General features: G+C 40.5%; 1 protein-coding gene across 3 annotated transcripts in view; it reads right to left on the reverse strand.

Annotated features, from left to right (window-relative positions):
• The window catches only part of HPSE2 (heparanase 2 (inactive)), a 670247-nt gene extending 651588 nt beyond the window's left edge, over positions 1-18659 (reverse strand). For all 3 annotated transcript variants that reach the window (XM_047072673.1, XM_047072672.1, XM_047072671.1), the window contains exons 1-2: positions 18370-18659; positions 15301-15458 (exon numbers count right to left, since the gene is read on the reverse strand). In XM_047072673.1, coding sequence (XP_046928629.1) covers positions 15301-15458; positions 18370-18659 — 448 coding nt within the window. The remainder of the gene's footprint in view (positions 1-15300; positions 15459-18369) is intronic.
• Between the last annotated feature and the right edge of the window lie 372 nt (positions 18660-19031).

Consider the following 19031-nt stretch of genomic DNA (forward strand, 5'->3'; position numbering starts at 1 on the left):
TTCCAGAAGAAAATACATTTAACCTCCATTTTTTTCATGTACGCTATTGATAAGAATCACCTGGACCCTTAACATCAAAATTATAAAACCACTCTGTAATACAGAAAAAAACTTAAGAAATCTTGGCAATGGTCTTAATAACCTACACTCTTATAAACATTTACAACAATCAGAATAACAGAAAATCTGTCTGGTGACACCTGTGAAGCTGTCCCCAAGTACTTCAGGTAAAGCTTACTGCCTATTCCTCTGTAATTTGTCTATTCATGTTTCTACACATCACTATCTATTGCATATGTCACTTTTTCCTACTAAGTGTAAGTTCTATTAGAGCAAGGACTATATCCTTGAATGAGCATTTAACAAAAATTCAAGGATTTCTTGTAATTTCTCATCTATCTAAACCTCTGTTTCAGCCTCCTTAAAAAAGAGGAAAGGGTTTTAAAAGCTAAGCAACTTAACAATTACACCCCATATTCCTACCTCATAGATGAAAATGCCTCAACAACTAGTTTTGCCACAGACATGAAGTTCCAAGGACAGGAAAGTCCTCAAGGACAGGAAAGTAACCTGAAACAGGCTATTTAGCCCTGGGAAAACATTGAAAAGTTTATATAATCAGCCCATGATCTCTGTCACCATCACTAAAGTAAAATGGATGAGAAGCCCCTCCCAGTTCCTCATTAGGCTGCTGCCTTTCAGTGAACAGTTTCCCCTTCTGGCGACCATAGGTACCAATATTAGTAACTAGCAGCAAAGCTTTGCTACTCCAAGTATGGTCCCCAAACTAGCAGCATAGGAAAGACCTAGGAGATTCTTAGAAATGCAGAATCTCATTTTTAACTAGATCCAGGTGATTTACATGCATATAAGAATTTAGGCATCACTACGATAGAGCTGGCTATGCCTGGGCTTTAGAGTCAGACTGTGTAGATTTGAACTCCATAACAGACCAGCTTGGGTACCTTAGGCAAATCACTTCACCCAAAGGTTCTTACTACAACATGCACTTTAGAAGCACCTGCAGAGATTTTTAAAAATCACAATGCCCAACCCCAAGGGCCTAATATTTTTTTGAAGCTTTCTTGGCAAATTCTAATGTGCAGCCAGAATTGAGAACCACTGACTAACATCTCTAGGCTTCTATCAAATGGGACAGTTAAGAGTACCTGCTTTATGGGGTTGTGAAGAAAAAATACTGATCACCTTTGAAAAGCTTTTGGCCCAGTACTTGGAATGTGTAAGTACTCAATAATTGGTAGTTATTATCATCATACCTGGAAACTGGAAAAAATAACTGTCCTGGAGAATGAATTAAAACAAAACAAAACAAAAAAAAAAACAACAACAAAAAAAACAGGCTCAAATGTACTAGTCTGGCCCCACCCTATGGGCAGGTACCTGCCAAACTCATGAGGCACCAAAGAAAGGACACAATCAAAGAATGCATTATCCCCAGGATGAGTTTTTCCTTAGCAGCAAACTGTTGATTGAAGCTTCAAGGAAACTACAGTGTGTCAGGTAAGGGATAAACCTTCTCTGCAAGGTGTCAGAAAAGGCCAGCACCCTTACTTGGAATGTACCGATGGGGCGGGGGGGGGGGGAGGACTATTTCAGCAGTTCTGTAACACAGGAAATCCCCCTTACCACACCTTCCTGATTTACACTGATTCTTGATACACACCACATGTGTCCTCAACTCTTTTCCCCTCCCCCCCCAAGTTTTCAATCATTCTGTTCCACATTTAGGTGATGAAAACTTAAAACCTGTGGTTATACCTTCTACGAGAAATTTCATTTTGAAAGCTTGCTAAATTTCAACTTTATTGCCATGAGGAAACAGAAGAAACAAAAGACCTCAGTCATCTACTAACACAAAAACCCCTAGTGAAGACATTTAATAAGTGTAAGTTTTCTGCTGCAAGTTGTTGAAACTCCTGACCTTTGGACTGGGGTGCCATTCATTTGCTTCTACAAATGGTCTATGAAACAATACCATTTATTTTTGTAATAGTTTTAGGTTACATGTTTAGTTTCACCTACGGATTTTAACTTGGCTAAGCCTGGCCTGTAGTTCCTTTTGAATTTATATCTCACTGGAATTAACCTGAGTCTTCTCTTCCAAAGGGATTCATAATGGCCTGGCAAATAATTCCACAATCTGGTTTTTCAACAATTGCAAGGAAATAAACACCCAGATGAAAACAGAATACCTATCAAGGCACTGAGAGACACGTAAAGATTTATCTCAAAGGCGATTACAAAGATTTTTTTAAACTGTGCATGGTTTAGTGACTATTATCACCAAAAAGCTCATGCTCTATTTCCAGCTCTGCCTACTCACAGGGGGCCTGCCCATAGTAAATGAAACAGACTCCTCCTCCCTTTCACTGGGTGCACTGTGATAGCTAATGAATGTCGGCTTTTAAATTCTTTGTTGGAAGTCTCCTCAGAGATACTGGCATCCCACAGAATGCTCTCAAAAGTCCCCTGGTCCTATTCTCTGGGCTAGTTCTAACCTCACCCTGGGTTTGGACCTCGGTCTCAAGGGAGTCTAAGATTCAGGTGGCATCTCAGAGAATGGCATTCTGTGGCCTGTTCAGGGGTTAATGAAAACCAGTTCAAAAAGATGCAAGAATCCAAACTGCAAGAATCTAAACTGGACTCCAGCACACCTTCAAGCAAACACACCCTCTCACAAAAGCCACAGACCCATTCCAGCCTCCCGTACAACTTGTTTCAGAGTGTCCCAACCACTGCAGAATACAAGCACCCACCTGGTTCACTGTAGTGGAGTAAAGGGACCGTCATTAGCTACGGTGCCTCATTTAACAGCATCCGGCTGGAAGGCAGAGGTGCTGCATTCTAATCCCAGCCCTGCCACTTAAAAACCATGTTACTTTGAACAACTTCCTTGAGTCTGTTTCTCATTTATAAAATGAAAATGACAAAATCTAAAATAAACTTACCATACACAGTCCCTTTAAGGATCAGGAATGTTTTTATAATCTTTAAAGAACATTACAAATGTAAAGTGTAATCATTTTTCTCCTGCAAACAACTGAGTAGGGAGCTATTCAAAAATGGCTATCTTCTGCCTTTTTTAGTTTGTTTCCAACAAAACATCATGCCAGGTCTTCATAAATCTCACTTCTTTGGCTGACTGATATTCAAATCCACAGAGCAGCTTTAATGAGATGAGTGACATTCAAAGAGAATCAAGAAATCCTCACCTAGGATTTCTTTCAAATCACACAGTGATATAACATTTGAACAAAAACTCAAAATATTTTGCATGTCACTTTCCATCTGTATCCAAAACTTTACAAAGCACTTATTTCACTAAAGGAAACCATACTTTGATGCACAGAATTAGTTTTGCTGTGGCTGTTTTCTTGACATTTACTCAAAGAATGTATTATAGCTAAAAGGATTAAAATGGATAAGGGTGTTTAAAAAGATGTTAGAGGAAAATAAATAATTTAAATCAAATTCAAATATGAAGAAAGAAATATGATACTGCAGCACTGCTCTGTTACAAACTATAGTCAAATAGCAAACAGAAGCTCTTGCAAAAATGTACCAATGAAAGAATTAAAGAGAATGGTTAAATTACAGCTTATGCACACGTGGATTATGTACTCACTAAAAAAGAAACCATGGTTACTGACTAAAAGGTTATCTATATAAGCAAGTTATACAATATGATCGCAATTATATATATAAAAGTTTATATACATCTGTATACATAGAAAAAGGTCTAAAAAGATACATGCCAGACCATTAAAAATGATTATATCTGGGGTGCCTGGGTGGCTCATTTGGTTAAGTGTCCAACTTCAGCTCAGATCATGACCTCAGTTTGTGAGTTTGAGCCCCACGTCAGGCTCTGTGCTGACAGCTCAGAGCCTGGAGCCTGCTTCGGATTCTGTGTCTCCCTCTTTCTCTGCTTTTCTCCCACTCATGCTCTGTCTCTCTCTCTCTCCTTCAAAAATAAATAAACATTAAAAAAAATTTTTTAAGTGACTATATCTCTAAAGTGGGACTGGGGGTCATTTAGTATGTGTACCATCAAATTGATATTAGTGAGTATATACTAGATTGGTAATAAAATAAATAAAAGCATAAACTTTTAAAAGTAAAAATATGGGGCGCCTGGGTGGCGCAGTCGGTTAAGCGTCCGACTTCAGCCAGGTCACGATCTCGCGGTCCGTGAGTTCGAGCCCCGCGTCGGGCTCTGGGCTGATGGCTCAGAGCCTGGAGCCTGTTTCTGATTCTGTGTCTCCCTCTCTCTCTGCCCCTCCCCCGTTCATGCTCTGTCTCTCTCTGTCCCAAAAATAAATAAACGTTGAAAAAAAAATTTTTTTTAAATAAATAAATAAATAAATAAATAAATAAAAGTAAAAATATGAATAAAGAAGTTAAGCATTAACCAGAAATATCCTATAATATTTTTATAAAGCAAAAACAATGAACATAAGAGAGCTTATTCCCTTTAGTATATTAAGCTACCAAATAAATGGCAGATAATAAGTCAACAAGTATTTGCTGAAGAGCTACTATGTAAAAGGCACTCCACTAGATGTTATAGAAACAAAAGAAATGATACAATGACCACTCTCGCAGTGATCTAAAATCTAAGGGTAGAGCATGGCAAAGGAATGATTTTTAGATAATAAAAGCCTCAGAAAGTCAGGCTTGATGAATGTTTCATGAGGGAATAAATTAATCAAATCACTTTGAGCTGAGTACTGAAGAATTCATAGAGGAGGAGGACAAATTTGAGCAGAGATTTGCAAGGTAGGAAGAATTCAGAAAGTGGTAGAAAGTGGGCAAACAGATGATAGAGTGGGGAATCCAAGGGTTAGAAATGAAGGCAGAGAGAGAGGCTGACTCTCCAGGGCCTTGGAAAGCTAGAGGAGAGTGAGAACTTGAGTGAGCAGACAAGAGATGTCTCTAAAGTTTTCTAGCTGAGCAATTAAAGGGGGACAGTGGAGTTTCAGAAAGATTAATCAGGCAGCAGGACAGTGAGAGGACAGAGACAGGGAACTGAAAGAGAAGTGACAGAATGAGGTGACAAGTGACCAAATCAGATGGAAACTGCCACAAAGGAAATATACTTTTCATATAGCCCATTCTCAAACTTTCAAATCAGACTCAAGCTAATATAAATCCCGAGGAAAGGCCTTGGAAGCTTTCTTGGTAGAAGAACAAGGAACATGGTGCTGTTAGGCTATAATAAGGAGAGTGACAATGACCAACTTCAGACTGAGAATGTCCTGGGTCCAACAACAGCTCTGCCACTTAACAGCAGAGTTACTTAAATCACACCTGAGACTTTCTGTAGAATTATAAACCTCTTTGTTCCTTGGTTTCTTCATTTTAAGTGACCATAAAAGTGTTCTCCACTTGAATTTAACACAATCTCAATTCAAAGAAAAAGACACAGAGGGAGGTATAAAGGGTTTTCTTGAAACTTTACCCTTCTCCATTCCCTTACTCTTCACAGGGTTTCATTGGGCCTAGAACTTAAAGCAGAGTATAGTTCCATTTATAAATAAAAAAATAAATAATAATTCTAAAACTGCCCAACAGTTTGATTGTAACTTTCCAACAACTTTTTCAAATATACTTATTTTTCTGCTTTTTATCCTGCCATTTCCCTTATGTCAATAACACTATTTATCCATTTCTATTATTCTCTTCAATGCATCCATTTCAAAAAATACCTCCTTCCCAGAGAAATTAGTAAGTTCTATTCCACATTAGCTCAGTTGTTGTTCTATTACTTCAATATGTCATAAAGTGTGACAACCATCTCTTTCAATTGTTCATGTGTCTATGGTTACATTCTTTTGTTGTTTTACCTAACAACTATTTTGTGTTCTAACCCACAAGACTTTCAATTATCCTCATGGGAAGGACTATGGCACACATATTTTTAATGACTGACAATGTTTAACATAGGGCTTTTGAGTGCCAGACAGATGAATGGATGAATGAATAAAACAATGAATGAGTCAAAGACGGGACCCCTCTCCTACCTAAGCAGGGTAAAGAGAAGACAGGACTAGGTTCTAATTATGGCTCTACCAACTACTCATCTTTATGACCTTGAGCAAATCACATCTTTTCTGAGTCTCAGGTTCTTCGTACCCACACACAAGGCTTCTCATCAGATTGATTTAAGAACTAAACGAAGTAACATATGTAAAGCACAGTTAAGAGTGCAACAAACAGTAGCTATTATTGGCATTATTATTATATATCCTCAAGGCCAGGTCAAGAGCCCTCCTCCTAAGGCACCTATCCTGACTACTCTAGCTCTCACTTAACCTCCTCTCAACTCTTGTAGTCCTTACAGCTTGTCCTACATCATTTAACATTTGACTGTATCCTATCTAGTTCTCGTTGTTATTATTTCTTGTATGTCTTACGTGCCTGAAAAGATATTTAAGCCTGCAGGTTTAATAACTGATGTCACCCAACTCATTCACTGGGTGGTCTTTGGCAAGTTACCCACTCTGTGCCTCGTTTCCCCATCTGTCAAGTGGGAAAAAACAGTGCTTTCCTCATGGGATTGATAAGAGAACTAAATTTGTTAATGCATGTAAATTCCTTAAAATAATACTTGGCACATAACATGCACTCAATAACATTAAGTAATATTATTAATATATCATTACTATCATTAAGCTACAGAAAAATATCCACTCTTATTTCAGAGTATGCCACAACTCTGGGCAATTTACCTTTCTTCAGCTTTCCAATCTCACCTTCGATACTTCAAGGCATTTTTGCCTTTCCAGGGCAAGTGAGAATAAGACACTGGTTTAATCCCCAACAATACAAACATCCTCAATACAAATATATACATATAGCTATGTACTCCATCTTTCCTATATGCAGCTTACATTTTTTACTCTTTATTCTTTGCCATAAAAAGCAAAACACATGTATTAAGGTTTGTAAATAATATAAACACTTTGTTTGACTTAAAGTGTCTGTTCCATGCAGTGGGTTGATAGTTATCTCTATATGGATTTTTATGTGTGTCAATACCAGTGTGTTTTGATTGTAAATTCTTAGAGACAAAAATGATGTCTGCTTAAGTTAATCAAACATCAATTCTGGGGCACTTGGAATAAATGAGATTGAGTATTCAGAGAAGAATTTCAGAAAAATTCAGAAAATGAGGAGGGATGAATGGGGATTGGCTTAACAGAAGGCTTAATAAGAGAAAAGACGGGCAGAGCTTTGAAGGACAAGTAAAATTTTCGATTCAGGAGGGAAGAGGAATGCTCAAGGTGGAGGATATATAAGCAAAGTGGAGGGACTAAGCAAAGATTAATCTGACTGAAGTAGAGAGATAATACTGAGACCACTCTGAAATCCTACAAATATACAAGACCATAGCACTTTGAGACTGCAGTTCATGATTTATTCCTCTTGGTAGCCCCAATATCTAGCACTAAGCTTGGCACAGAGTTGACTATATTAAAACGTTATTAAATTAAGCAAAATTACAGTTTTTCACTATACTAAATTGAAGAAAACTGACAGAACTGAACCTCACTCAACCAAATCATGAAACCAAAGGACAGCAGAGTTCAACAAGGTACCTATACCTTGTTACACCAGCCACTAATCTAGAAATATGTATTTACCCTGACTACATCACTATCCACAGATGAGTCCAAGAAATAAAACACATCAAATTCTCTCATGCTAGTATCCCCCCTCCCTCTCTCTCTCTCTCTCTCACACACACACACACACATACACACACACACACACCCTTCGGTGTTCCCAATCCACTGCCTCATAGACTGAGATAGCTGAAAACTTGATTAAGGCACTACAAAGCACCGAAGTTAATCCATTTTGATGAAGGATTCACAGAAGAGGCTCCTGATTCTAGGAACCCGGACCATGTGACTGGCAGCCTGATCAGACCCAGGGAATCATGAAAGAAATGTCTCTTCTTCTATGAAGTACTCATCCCATCAGGAGGGCTTGGGAGAACAGGAGAGACAATTTAAACTCATTTGGCAAGAGAAATGATATTTGGTATTGGCAACAGTAGCACAATTGTGTTGTTCAGGAACACGTAACTGTCTGCATTACCTTTGATCCCAATGACCAGGTGATAAATTATACAATGTGGTTGTGACTGTAAGGTTTATTTACTGGACTTTCTGATTCCCTGAAATAACCAAGCTACCTTTACTTGTAACAGATCCCAGAGTTTCCTAACCTCTACCACTTTCAGCACTCTACAGATGGCCACAATGATTAAGTTGTGGCTAAATGAGAGGATGACTACATCTTTGTGAGATGCCATATTCAAATTCACAGTGAGCTTCAGCTAGCACTCGGGACTTGGGTACTAAATTTTAAACATTACAGAAAATGCATCCATTTTGTTTCTAAAAGGCAGAATAAAACATATATAAAACTTCAGGTGATTTCTGACACCCTTTAATAAAATATTAAATTGAATCAAATCCTTCTAAGGTTGCTGGCAGACAAATCATGAAATACCAAATGAAGAAGTTGGAAGTTTTTCTTCAGCCTAAAAATCTCCAGCAACTGCTTTTGGCTGCGACTGCTAAAGTGACAAGAGATCAGTAGTGTGTAATTTGACATTAATGCCTCGGCCCCATTCATCTTCTCAGCCTCAGTGTCAAAGAGGAACTAGATGCCTGCTCAATGAGTAAATTCATGAATGAATGAATATTATAAAGTATTAGCCTGTTATTATTCTATAAGAAGGATAATGTAAAACTTATCAAGCAAGTTCCAAAGCCTTTTCTTTTATATACCCTAAATTTAAATTTTAAATTATGCACTTTTAAATTCAATCATGATTCATAACTCAAACTTCACCAAGTACAATTATAAAACACTTCAGCTAGAGTATGTGAACATGTGTAGTAATTTTAAAAAGAGGGCAAGGATCACTGCCCATGTTGAAAACATGTCCTTCTCCTCTTCAATGGAATAAGAGAACTTATAACAGCCTCTATTTTTGTATAGGAACAATACTATTTTGCTATGCCTAAAACTCAAGATTCTCGTAATCTAATCTAGACTGACCCAACCAACTTTTTCCCTCAAACATGTACTTCCTTGTTCTTCTTCTTCAATTACATATTTTGGAGCTAACAAAAATACATTAGAACTTCTTAAAACTTAATTTAGACATAATTCTAATAATATGAGCTTTTCTTAGAATCATTTCTAAGATGTACTTTATTTTTTATATTTTTTAAATACAAACATTTCTGAATTAACAAAAAAATGTGCAAATAGGCTTCTATAGAAAAATGACATATGGGGCACCCAGGTGGCTCAGTCAGTTGAGCGTCCGACTTTGGCTCAGGTCATGATCTCACGGTTCGTGAGTTTGAGCCCTGTGTCGGGCTCTGTGCTAACAGCTCAGAGCCTGGAGCCTGCTTCAGATTCTGTGTCTCCCTCTCTCTCTGCCCCTTCCCTGCTCATGCTCTGTCCCTCTCTCTCTCTCACTCAAAAAGAAATAAACATTAAAAACAAATTTTTTTAAAGAAAAATGACATAGTTGTAGCAACATGAACTAAGATAATTCCTAACATGTACCTTCTGTGCAGCCAGGATGGTCTCCTTACTACGCAAACACATATTTAGACTTTGCCTCATGCTCTTTCTCTTCAGTTAAATGTCCTCTCTTCTTGTCTCTACCTGCCTAAATTCTACCTATCTTTCACAAGGCCCAACCTAACTCCTATTGAAATCTGGCCCATATTCATCTCTACTTTTCCTGTTACACTTGGCAAACTATTATGTCTCACTTAGTACTTCTTTCCATATTGTTTCTGAGTTACTCTTAAGTTTTATCAGTATAAACATTATCTCACTAATTAAGTTATTAGTTCATTGACAGTGGGGACAGTGTCTTTTGAAGGGTATAGGTCAGTTATTTTGTAGAATGTCTTTCAGTTTGTTTTCACTAGTGTTTTTCATAATTACAGAGAATTAGAAATTCTTGCAAAGAATATCATAAAGGTGATGTGCCTTCTCATCATATCTTATCAGGGAATACATGATTATCAACATGACTTATCTGTTTATATTAAGCTTGATCACTTTGTTGAAATGATGTCTGTCTGCTTCTCTACTGTCAAGTTAGTTTTTTCCTTTTTACAGACCCTCTTCTTCAGAAGCAAATCATCAAATCCAGCATACACTTACAGGGACAAAAGTTACGTTCTACCTCCTAGACAAAGAAGATTTTGTGGACACAAACTAAAACCACCACAACAACTCATTAATAAATATTATGGGAGACATGCTTTGAAGTTATGCAAATATCCAGTTTTATGTTAAGGTCTCACCTACTTATTTTAACACTGATTAGTAGATCTTGCCTATAGAAATTATTACTGTTGTGTTCTAATGGTGATTTGGGACACTATTTCAATATTCTGCCATTCTTTGCCCAGCATGAAACTAAACAGAGTAGATAATCAATAAATACCTGTTAAATGTAATTGAATTTCAAGAAACCTTTCTGTGAAATAAAATGAGATGGTAAAAGGTAGGGAAGTTCAAAGCAAATATGTATTTTGGCAGTTGTGCTATTCTTAGGTCTTATGTCTTGATTGATGGAAAGGAAATAGAAAGAAAAAGAATTAACGACCTCACCTCTAAAACTGGGAAAACTTTCAGGAGAAAGACGAACAATAATAATAGTCATACAGTGCCTTAGAGTGTATAAAGTGCACTCACATTCATCATTTAGAATTTGAGAAGGTCTCTGAAGAGAAAATCTTCAAGATGAGGGAGATTAAAAAAAACAACTTTCAAAGTTTGTGAAAAAGAACTATTAAATCAGGAATTGGAAAATCAGGCATAAAACTATATAAGACGCTAACAAGGAAAAGCAAAAGTCAAGGCAAAGAAGAAACAGATACAATATAAAAACAGTATAGGTCCAGTGCAAAGCTTTAAACCAGGTGGTAAGGTTGATTTAATGCATAGCATGAAACCAAGATGACTTAGACTACTTAAGAGTACATGGTTAAAATAATGAAGAATATCATTAAAATAAGCATTAAGAATGGACTTCTAAGATTGTGCATTGAAAGTAAAAAAGGAATAGAATCTTCATATACTAATTCACTCATTTCTTCATTAATCACCTCCATTTTCCTAGGGCTTTAACAGTGCTCTTAACCCAATATATATCCAAAAATATTTGCCGAAGCTCTATATAATGCTAGACATTTCAGAACAGACAATAATTAGATATGGTCCCTTCCTATAAAGATGTGATTCTAATTGAAAAGGTAAAGCATTTAATGGAAAGGAAAACTTTTCATATACATGTGAAAAGTTAAAGAGCAAAACAAGGCAGAAGGAGCCAAAAAGAACAACATAAAGAGTAAAAGCTACAATGGTCCACAGAAAGAAGAGATCACTACATAATGACATGCTCAGGAAAGGCCTTGTGAAAATAAGGGGCATTTGCAATGGGCCTTCAGGAATTGGGTAGGGGGTGAGACTTGAACAGAGCCAAGAGAAAGGCATTCGAAGCAGAGATATCTGGCTGAACAAAGGTATAGGGTTGAAATAATGAGGGTGCTTTAAGGAGACCATGAAAATCAAGGACTGTAATAAAAAGTATATGAAAACACAGGATCCAAAATGTAAGCTGAAGTGCAAATGTGAAAGGCTCTGAACGTAAAGTTGAGGAGTTTGAACATTTTCTGAAAGCAATCCAAAAATAATCAGAAATTCTGAGAAGAGTGATATAATATGTATGATATTTTAGACATTAAGCTGGCTTTTGATGTGCATAATAAATGGTGTGTACAAAAGGTAAGGAAAAAGGTAAGATTCCAAGGTATAAAAAAACAATCCTATTTTTATTTCTTCCATCATCACCATGTTTGTATGAAATTCAAGCTGCCTAAGCATAGAGTAGATAACTGTATTAAAAGAGTAACCAGAGACCATCCCAAAGTGATACGTAAACAATAGTTTTAGAAAGTTAGAGAAAATGCAGTGGCATTAAAGTGCTTAAAAGTATTTGGAAAATAGAAGCCACTTGACTTAACTGCCCTATTAATTCAGGGGGAAACAACAACAAATCACAGCAAGGTGGTTATATGAATACATTAACTATAAAAGTGTATTTTACCCAAGTACTATTGGTTCATTTTACTCTTAGCATATAACAAAACTAAAGATTAGTCTCTTGTCTCATTACCATAAAAAAAGTAAGCCACCCTGTTCTCTACCTGGGTCCCTTAAAAACAATTCTCCCTACATTCACTTAATCCTTTTTACCAATTCCCCAATTCTATCTCCTTTCTTCTGTATAAATTTCTGTCTCATCAAATCTTATTCACTCCTTAATCCCACCTTAAAATATTAAATGTTATAAATATTCTGAAATTGCCCTTAATAAAAGTAAGATCCTTAGTCTTTATATAGTGCTTTGTAACTGACACAATATTTTACACACATTACTTCTTAAAAGCCTCACAGAAGCAATGCACAGCAGGTATTATCATCATCCATATGCTACAGAGAAGCAGCAAGCCCAGGGCCACACCATCAAAAGTGATAGAGTGAGGCCTACAATATAGGCTTTCTAAATCCAAATTCCATATTCTCTTAACTATAGCATTCAATTTTATAATTTGCCAGTAGGGTATCTTATTACTCAAAATGTATGTCATCACTCTGTATCATGTTTAAGTCAATACATCTTTTTTTTAATAAGGTGCTTATGCCCAAGTGCCTATTACAGGGCCATTTGCTAAGAAGACCTAATTATTTTTAAGATGTTCATGATGAGATAATTATCACTGGATAAAGAGTGACAACTAAAGTATAATGTTTGCAAAATTACTAAGACTCTACCGAAAACATTTTTGCCTTAAATTCTGTAATGCAACATGCAACAACAAAGACGATATGGGTGATTTAAGGATATCTGAGCATCAAAGGGCAGAAATAGGGCACTCCTACTCTCTTTAACTCTGCTAAGGTCTCAAATACTGACATAGTTCAGAGCATCTTATTACTGGAGAGACATAAATCAAAAGGAGTTCAGCTAGGAGCAATAAAACAGATTAGCGTCTGGAAGTACTGACTTTAAAGAAAGTTTTAAAGGAATTAAATCCAGGTAGTCTAGATAAAAAACAGCTATCAGGAAACCTTTCTTTTTTTTTTGAAGCTGACACTCACACCAAAGACAAATTAGTTTGAAGACAGAGGTCTTAAAAATGCAAAAAAAGAAAAAAAAGAAGAAAGAAAGAAAAAGAAATAGTCATAAATATTTAGAGAATACTGTATTTAAAAAAAAATTCAGGATAAATATGCTGGCAAAAACCTACGGGACAGAAGAACTCTTTCCCATAAGTGTGATAAAAACTACATTCCTAGAGATATTTAATACCAGGTTGGACAAAACAAGAAAAGGATTCCATATGGAATGATCCTGTACTGGCCCCTGAAATGGTGGGAAGATTGAAGATGACCTCTTAGATCTTTTCGATCTCTGATTTTTTCTAAATGCTATGAAGTTTTATGGGGCACGGCTTTCTGCCAATTTCCTTTCTCCCCATGATGCCCACTTTCTCCTTTCACAAAGGGAAACAAATTGTATCCTTCATTTTAAGCAGATCTCATGTTCTCAATGAATTGGTAATATAATCCTAGGTACATGTTTGGGAGAAAAAGGCCAATTCCTATAATTTATAATGGTCAGTGGTTCTTGGGGCTCTTCTACATTTTTCCACAAACCAAAGAAGTAGTTCACACGGATTCAAACCAGAGCTGTTTCATCAGGAAAACCAGTAATATTCTCCCTTCTCATGTCTGAGCACAGAGTTGACAGTGACCCTGGAAGCTATAAGGCCCTGGGTCAAGTTACCATCAGAGCTGCTGTTCAGGATTAGCTTTTACCTTTCAGCATTTTATGCTAAGTGACAGCAAAATCTATTGCAATCCACATTTTTATGGTAATGACATTTACCTTTGAAAAGATGTCACCTTAAACTCCTATACACTTTGGCAAATGTCATGAGTAAGTCCTATTCTTGCTTTAAACTCAAGAAGACTCAGCTTTGCTCTTTCTCCATTCTGACACTTAAAAAAAAAAAAGTTTCTCAGCCACTCTTGAAATATATCTCTCCAGAATTCCCATTCAGTGAAACCCCAGAATATACAACGACATTTCCTGGTTTTGCTGATTTACAAGGACAAGATGTAACAAAATCCAGGGAGCTCTAAGAACCTGTCCTTGAGCCCTTTAAAAATAAAACTGAGGCTCACTTATGAGAAAGGACAGCAGAGAAGAGATAACCCTCCAAGAATGGACACCAAAACCTCTTTTATACAATCTAAACAGCCTCAGTAGCTGAGGACCCACCAATTCCCATCTTGACTATTTGAAAGACTTATGTCCCCCTCTCCGCAAAGAAAGTTCATATACATTAATACTATACCCTCTAAACAAAACTTTAAAATGCCATTTTCATTTCTTCCTGGTAAAAATGAGACTGTTCAAACCTAAAAAGATTGGTCTCTCACACTGTAATAGGATTTGGAGTTTTCAAAGCCCTTCCAACACTTAACTACTCGATCCTGGCAAGAAAGAAGGCTGGCATTCACACAATCTCATTTTAAAACAGAAAAAAAAAAAAAAATGCGACTCTGACATTAGGCAGTCTGAAGGAGAACCCACCGTGGAGATTTTCAAACATCCCCTAACAAAGGTCCAATCTAAAAGGTATTATCCACAAAACTTTAGAGTGGGTTTCAAAAGAGGCTGAATCACCCATATCCTCATCTCAGGAAAGCAAGAAATAGGAAAAAAAAAAAAAAAAAAAAAAAACCAGAAAGGCACTTTTTTCTAGAGTTTTAGGAATCAAACGTGACCCTGATCCCTTAGTAGCCTATGAACTTGTCTGAATCTTCTCAAAAAACCCGCTAATCTCCCCACAGGACCAGCCTGCTAATTGTTCTGGCCACCACTTCTCGGCCCTGGAGCGCAGCAGCCCAGCGAAAGGCCGGCAGCCTGGACCAGGACAACTTGGTGACCCCCTCTGCGTAACCGCGTCAGAAGCGCCACACGCCAGTGTCCCCAAGCCCGCAGCTACCAGCTTCTCAGAGGAGCTTCTACCAGGCTCTCCTCCAAGCCGGCTACCCACCCACCTTCCCCCCCCCCCCCCCCATACACAGCAAGAGTTCGCTCCTGTTCCTCAAACGTCCCCCATCCCGCTAGACTGGAAGTAAGTCGTTTCTCACCATCCTCATAGTTTTTGAGATAGTAATCCGGGCCGGGGCCCCCGCGGCTTTTCGCCGGGTTCCTCAGGTTCTGGAACTGCAGGAAGTCGGTCCTTTTGCCCCCGAAGCGCAGGAAGGCGGGCGAAAGTCCCCGAGCCAGGGTCACCAGACGCTTGGAGCTGCAGGGGTACAGAAAGAGAGAGAAAAGGATCCGGGGTGAGGAGAGGCGACCCGGAGCGGAGCGCCGACCACGGCTCTCTCCCCACTATCCGAGAGCGACCCGGCCGAGGCTACGGGCCGTGTCAGCCCCAGCCCGCCACCCGCGCGGGCCCCGGCGTCTCGCGTGCGCCTGGCTCCCCGGGCTACGCCTCCTGCGCCCAGCCGGCCGCGGCCCCCTCCCTCAGACAACCCGACGCCGCTCGCCAAAGGTACTTCTTCCCAGTCGGTTAGTCTGTTTGTTAATGCAGTGCGTGTGGGGGGTCGAGGGGGGGGGCACTTCTGCTGAGAACACGGGGCTTGGGCGCAGTCGCCCAGCTTCTGCCACTGCCGGGAAAGCGCTCCTGGCGGAGACGCGCAGCGCGTGGACTGCAGAGCTCCGACTTTTGCCAAACTTACAGGCTGGAAGCCGGAATCTGCATCCCCTGCCCCAGGGGCACTGCAACCTCAGTGGTGAAGGTGAAACAGGCCTCCTTTCTTTCAGAGCAGGTACCTGAGGTCAGGTTGGTTCTTTTTTAATGCTAAAGTTGATCTTCCTTTAATACTACTGTCGTGTAACAACTGCATCCATCTCCCTAACACTGGGCGAGAGACTGCCGGGGTAAATCCCTGGTTTTCTGAGAACTTTCCCCATCCGGGCTTTGCACGGTAAAAGCAATGTCTCTTTGGCCCCTAAAATAATTCAGCCGGCTCTCAGGAGGGGTAACATCCTCCCTCCACTCCATCTTTTTCGTGGCGCCCTTTGGAAGCCAACTCTTGGAAAAGTGAAGTTTGCCGAAATGTGGACCTGCTCGTCTGAGGGCACTCGAGGAGCATCAGAACACCAGCATTTACGTTTATTTAGCTTCAGGATTTCCATAAGTAAGCAGTTTTAAAAGCCAACCGCTACTTCAGGAAGGGGTGACGAAAGAGCAGTGCAAGTGCTCTTAGCACCAAAGAATTTGAATCTGGATCTGTAAGTTATTTTTAACGCTTTGCTGGCTCAGGTTCTGAAAATCCAAATCCAAATGGAGAAATTACAGAGGATCATAACGGAGGTGGGTATGAGAGAAAAAAGCTGGGGACTCCAATTTCGGAGAGTTCCTGAAAGCCGCGCACTGCCGCACCGAGAAGCCCGGTGGCCGGGAACGTCTGGCGGAGGACTCCAAGACTGCGTTCTGGAGCAGGCGCCGGCTGGGCGTCGCGTGGGCCCGCGGCGGGCAGAGGCCTCGGCACGGGTGCGGCCCCGCGGAAAAGGCATTTCCAACCACCATCCGTCCGGAAGCCTGTACAGCTAATGCAAATGCGCCCCGCCACGGCTTCTTCCCCGAAGAGCTTCCTACCAGAATCCTTTCCGCAGCAAGCATTTAACAAGATGGTTTAAAAAGAAAGGAAGGTAGGAAAAAGAAGCCTGGGGGCGTCCGCGCAGCTGGAGTAGTGCAGTGCAGGTGGGGCGTGTTTTTCGGAAAACCCAGTCGCCCCCCACCAACACACGAGCTTAGAGACGCGCTCCGTTGCAAGGGCCCGAGGAGGACGCCGGGCGGCGCGGAGCTCTTCCCGCCTTCCCAGCGGAGGCACGGGCATAAACAAACGACCGCAGCGGCAACAACACCAGCCGCTGGTCTTCCTGCAACGCTCGCTCCACGTGGAAGGAGTGCTCCACGTGGAAGGAGTGCTCCACGTGGAAGGAGTGCTCCACGTGGCGCCTCCCGCTACCTGCCGCGTCCGCTGACCCGGCCAAGGCCCCGGCGGTCCCGCACAACCGAAGGGCGAGAGCGCGCCAGCACCAAAGCGGATTTCGAAAGGAGTGAAAGATACTCACGAAAGACGCGCGGCGGACGCGGCCTCCCGGCAGAAGAGTGGGACTGGGAGAGCGCTCAGGACTCTTCGGGAGAGCCCACAGCTGAGGCTCCCATTCGGAGGGAATTTTTAATAACTCAACACTTGGATTCGACATTGCAGACGATTTATTTATTTTTTTTTTGCACTGCAACTGTCCCTGATTAGTTGTCTAACTGCTACACAGTAACAACCCAGGGAGAGAGTGAGCCCAATTAGATTCCAAGCCCTTGAATAAGAGGGGAGTCCATGGTACAAACCACGGGGTTCGGTAATCCGCTGGTGCCAGGTTCAGACCTCTGAAACATCCCCGGAGTATTTCTAGGACCCTTTCCGCTCTGCTTATATACCCTATCACTGGAGCGAGAATTTTTTTTTTCTTTAAAGAAAAACCAAACTATGCAGTTACCGCAGGAGATTTAAGGAGGAGGGACTGGGGGGCCATTCGGTCTATAAAAAAGCCTCTTACAAAGTCCTGAAGTCTGGAGAGGACAGCGGAGTATATAAAAGAAAACTTAAAATATCCGATCTAACTTGCCCACCGCTCAAGCCTCTGCCTAAATTCGTTTTCTGTCTGGGAGTGGGAGAGAACGGACAAATCGATCTTTTCGTGGAAAATTCCACTTTCGTGCTATCCCCCGCTTGAACACTCACAGACACACACAGGCACACACATGCACCCATTCCTCTCGGGTCTTTGTTGCTCGAGACCTTTTCTTCACTTTTGTAACTGCCCTGAACCTCTTGTTTCTTTTTCAGAAGGAGACAGGGAGGCTAATTGTGGATATATGTAAGCACAACATTTTTTCAGTCATAACTGATAAGTTTCTGAAATGCCTTCTGCATTGCAAACATGTGCATCTTAATAGAAAACATTGCTTTTCTCAATCACCAGTTAAAGCCTCACAGCAAATATTCCAGGAGAAGGAAAACCTCTTTTCTTCTCTTTGTGAGATGCGCTTGGCTTATTTTCTTCTTCTTCTTCCCCCTTTGGAATGGGGGATGGGGGGTGTTACTTAAAAAAAAAAAAATGATCCATGGAAGCCCCTGCCTTACCTTAAGAAATCGAGCCAGCCATCATGAATGATGGACGGATCCAGCTGCAGAGAGAGGAAGTTCTCATTGACTGTCCTGACTGGGTTCTTGGTGCTCACATCAAGTAGAATCAGGGTCTTTTCCTTCAAACCTGGAGCTCTGTCTACAGGCAAGGGTCTCCTGTCTCCAGCTTGGGAGGAAAGGGAGAGATGGAGCAACAGAGCCAAGAAGAGAGCCACCGGGGCTAGGCACGAGGGGGGGCGGGAGTTGCTAGAGGGCATGGCTTCAGGGAAGGCACAGAGCACCCTCATTAAATCCCTCTGATTTAAACCTCTCTTCCTACAGGGTCTCACTGGTGACTAATTGTCCTTATCTAAAGTGTGTGTCTGTCTGCCTCCCCCCCCCCGTTTTTTTTCCTTTCCTTTTTTTCCCCCCTCTCTTGCTCTCTTTCTCTCTCTCTCTCTTTTTTTTTCAGTGTTTTGGTGCTGGTGGAGCGAACTCACGCCCCTAGCCAGCCTTCTCAGCGACTCGTGCCAAGAGTACTCGTTCACCAGCACCGCCCCTTTAAGAGATTTCAACTGCAGACATTTTTTAACTTTTTAAAGGTAAGGGGGTGGAGGGGGGAGGCGGGAAGTAGGAGGAAGGGGTGGCGTTGTACCCTCCTGATTTAACCCTCTAGGGTC

The sequence above is a fragment of the Lynx rufus genome, unplaced genomic scaffold (genome assembly GCF_022079265.1).
Source record: "Lynx rufus isolate CCGP_SWC_20201006 ecotype Redwood Valley unplaced genomic scaffold, mLynRuf1.p SCAF_11, whole genome shotgun sequence".
NCBI classification, from domain to species: Eukaryota; Metazoa; Chordata; class Mammalia; order Carnivora; family Felidae; genus Lynx; species Lynx rufus.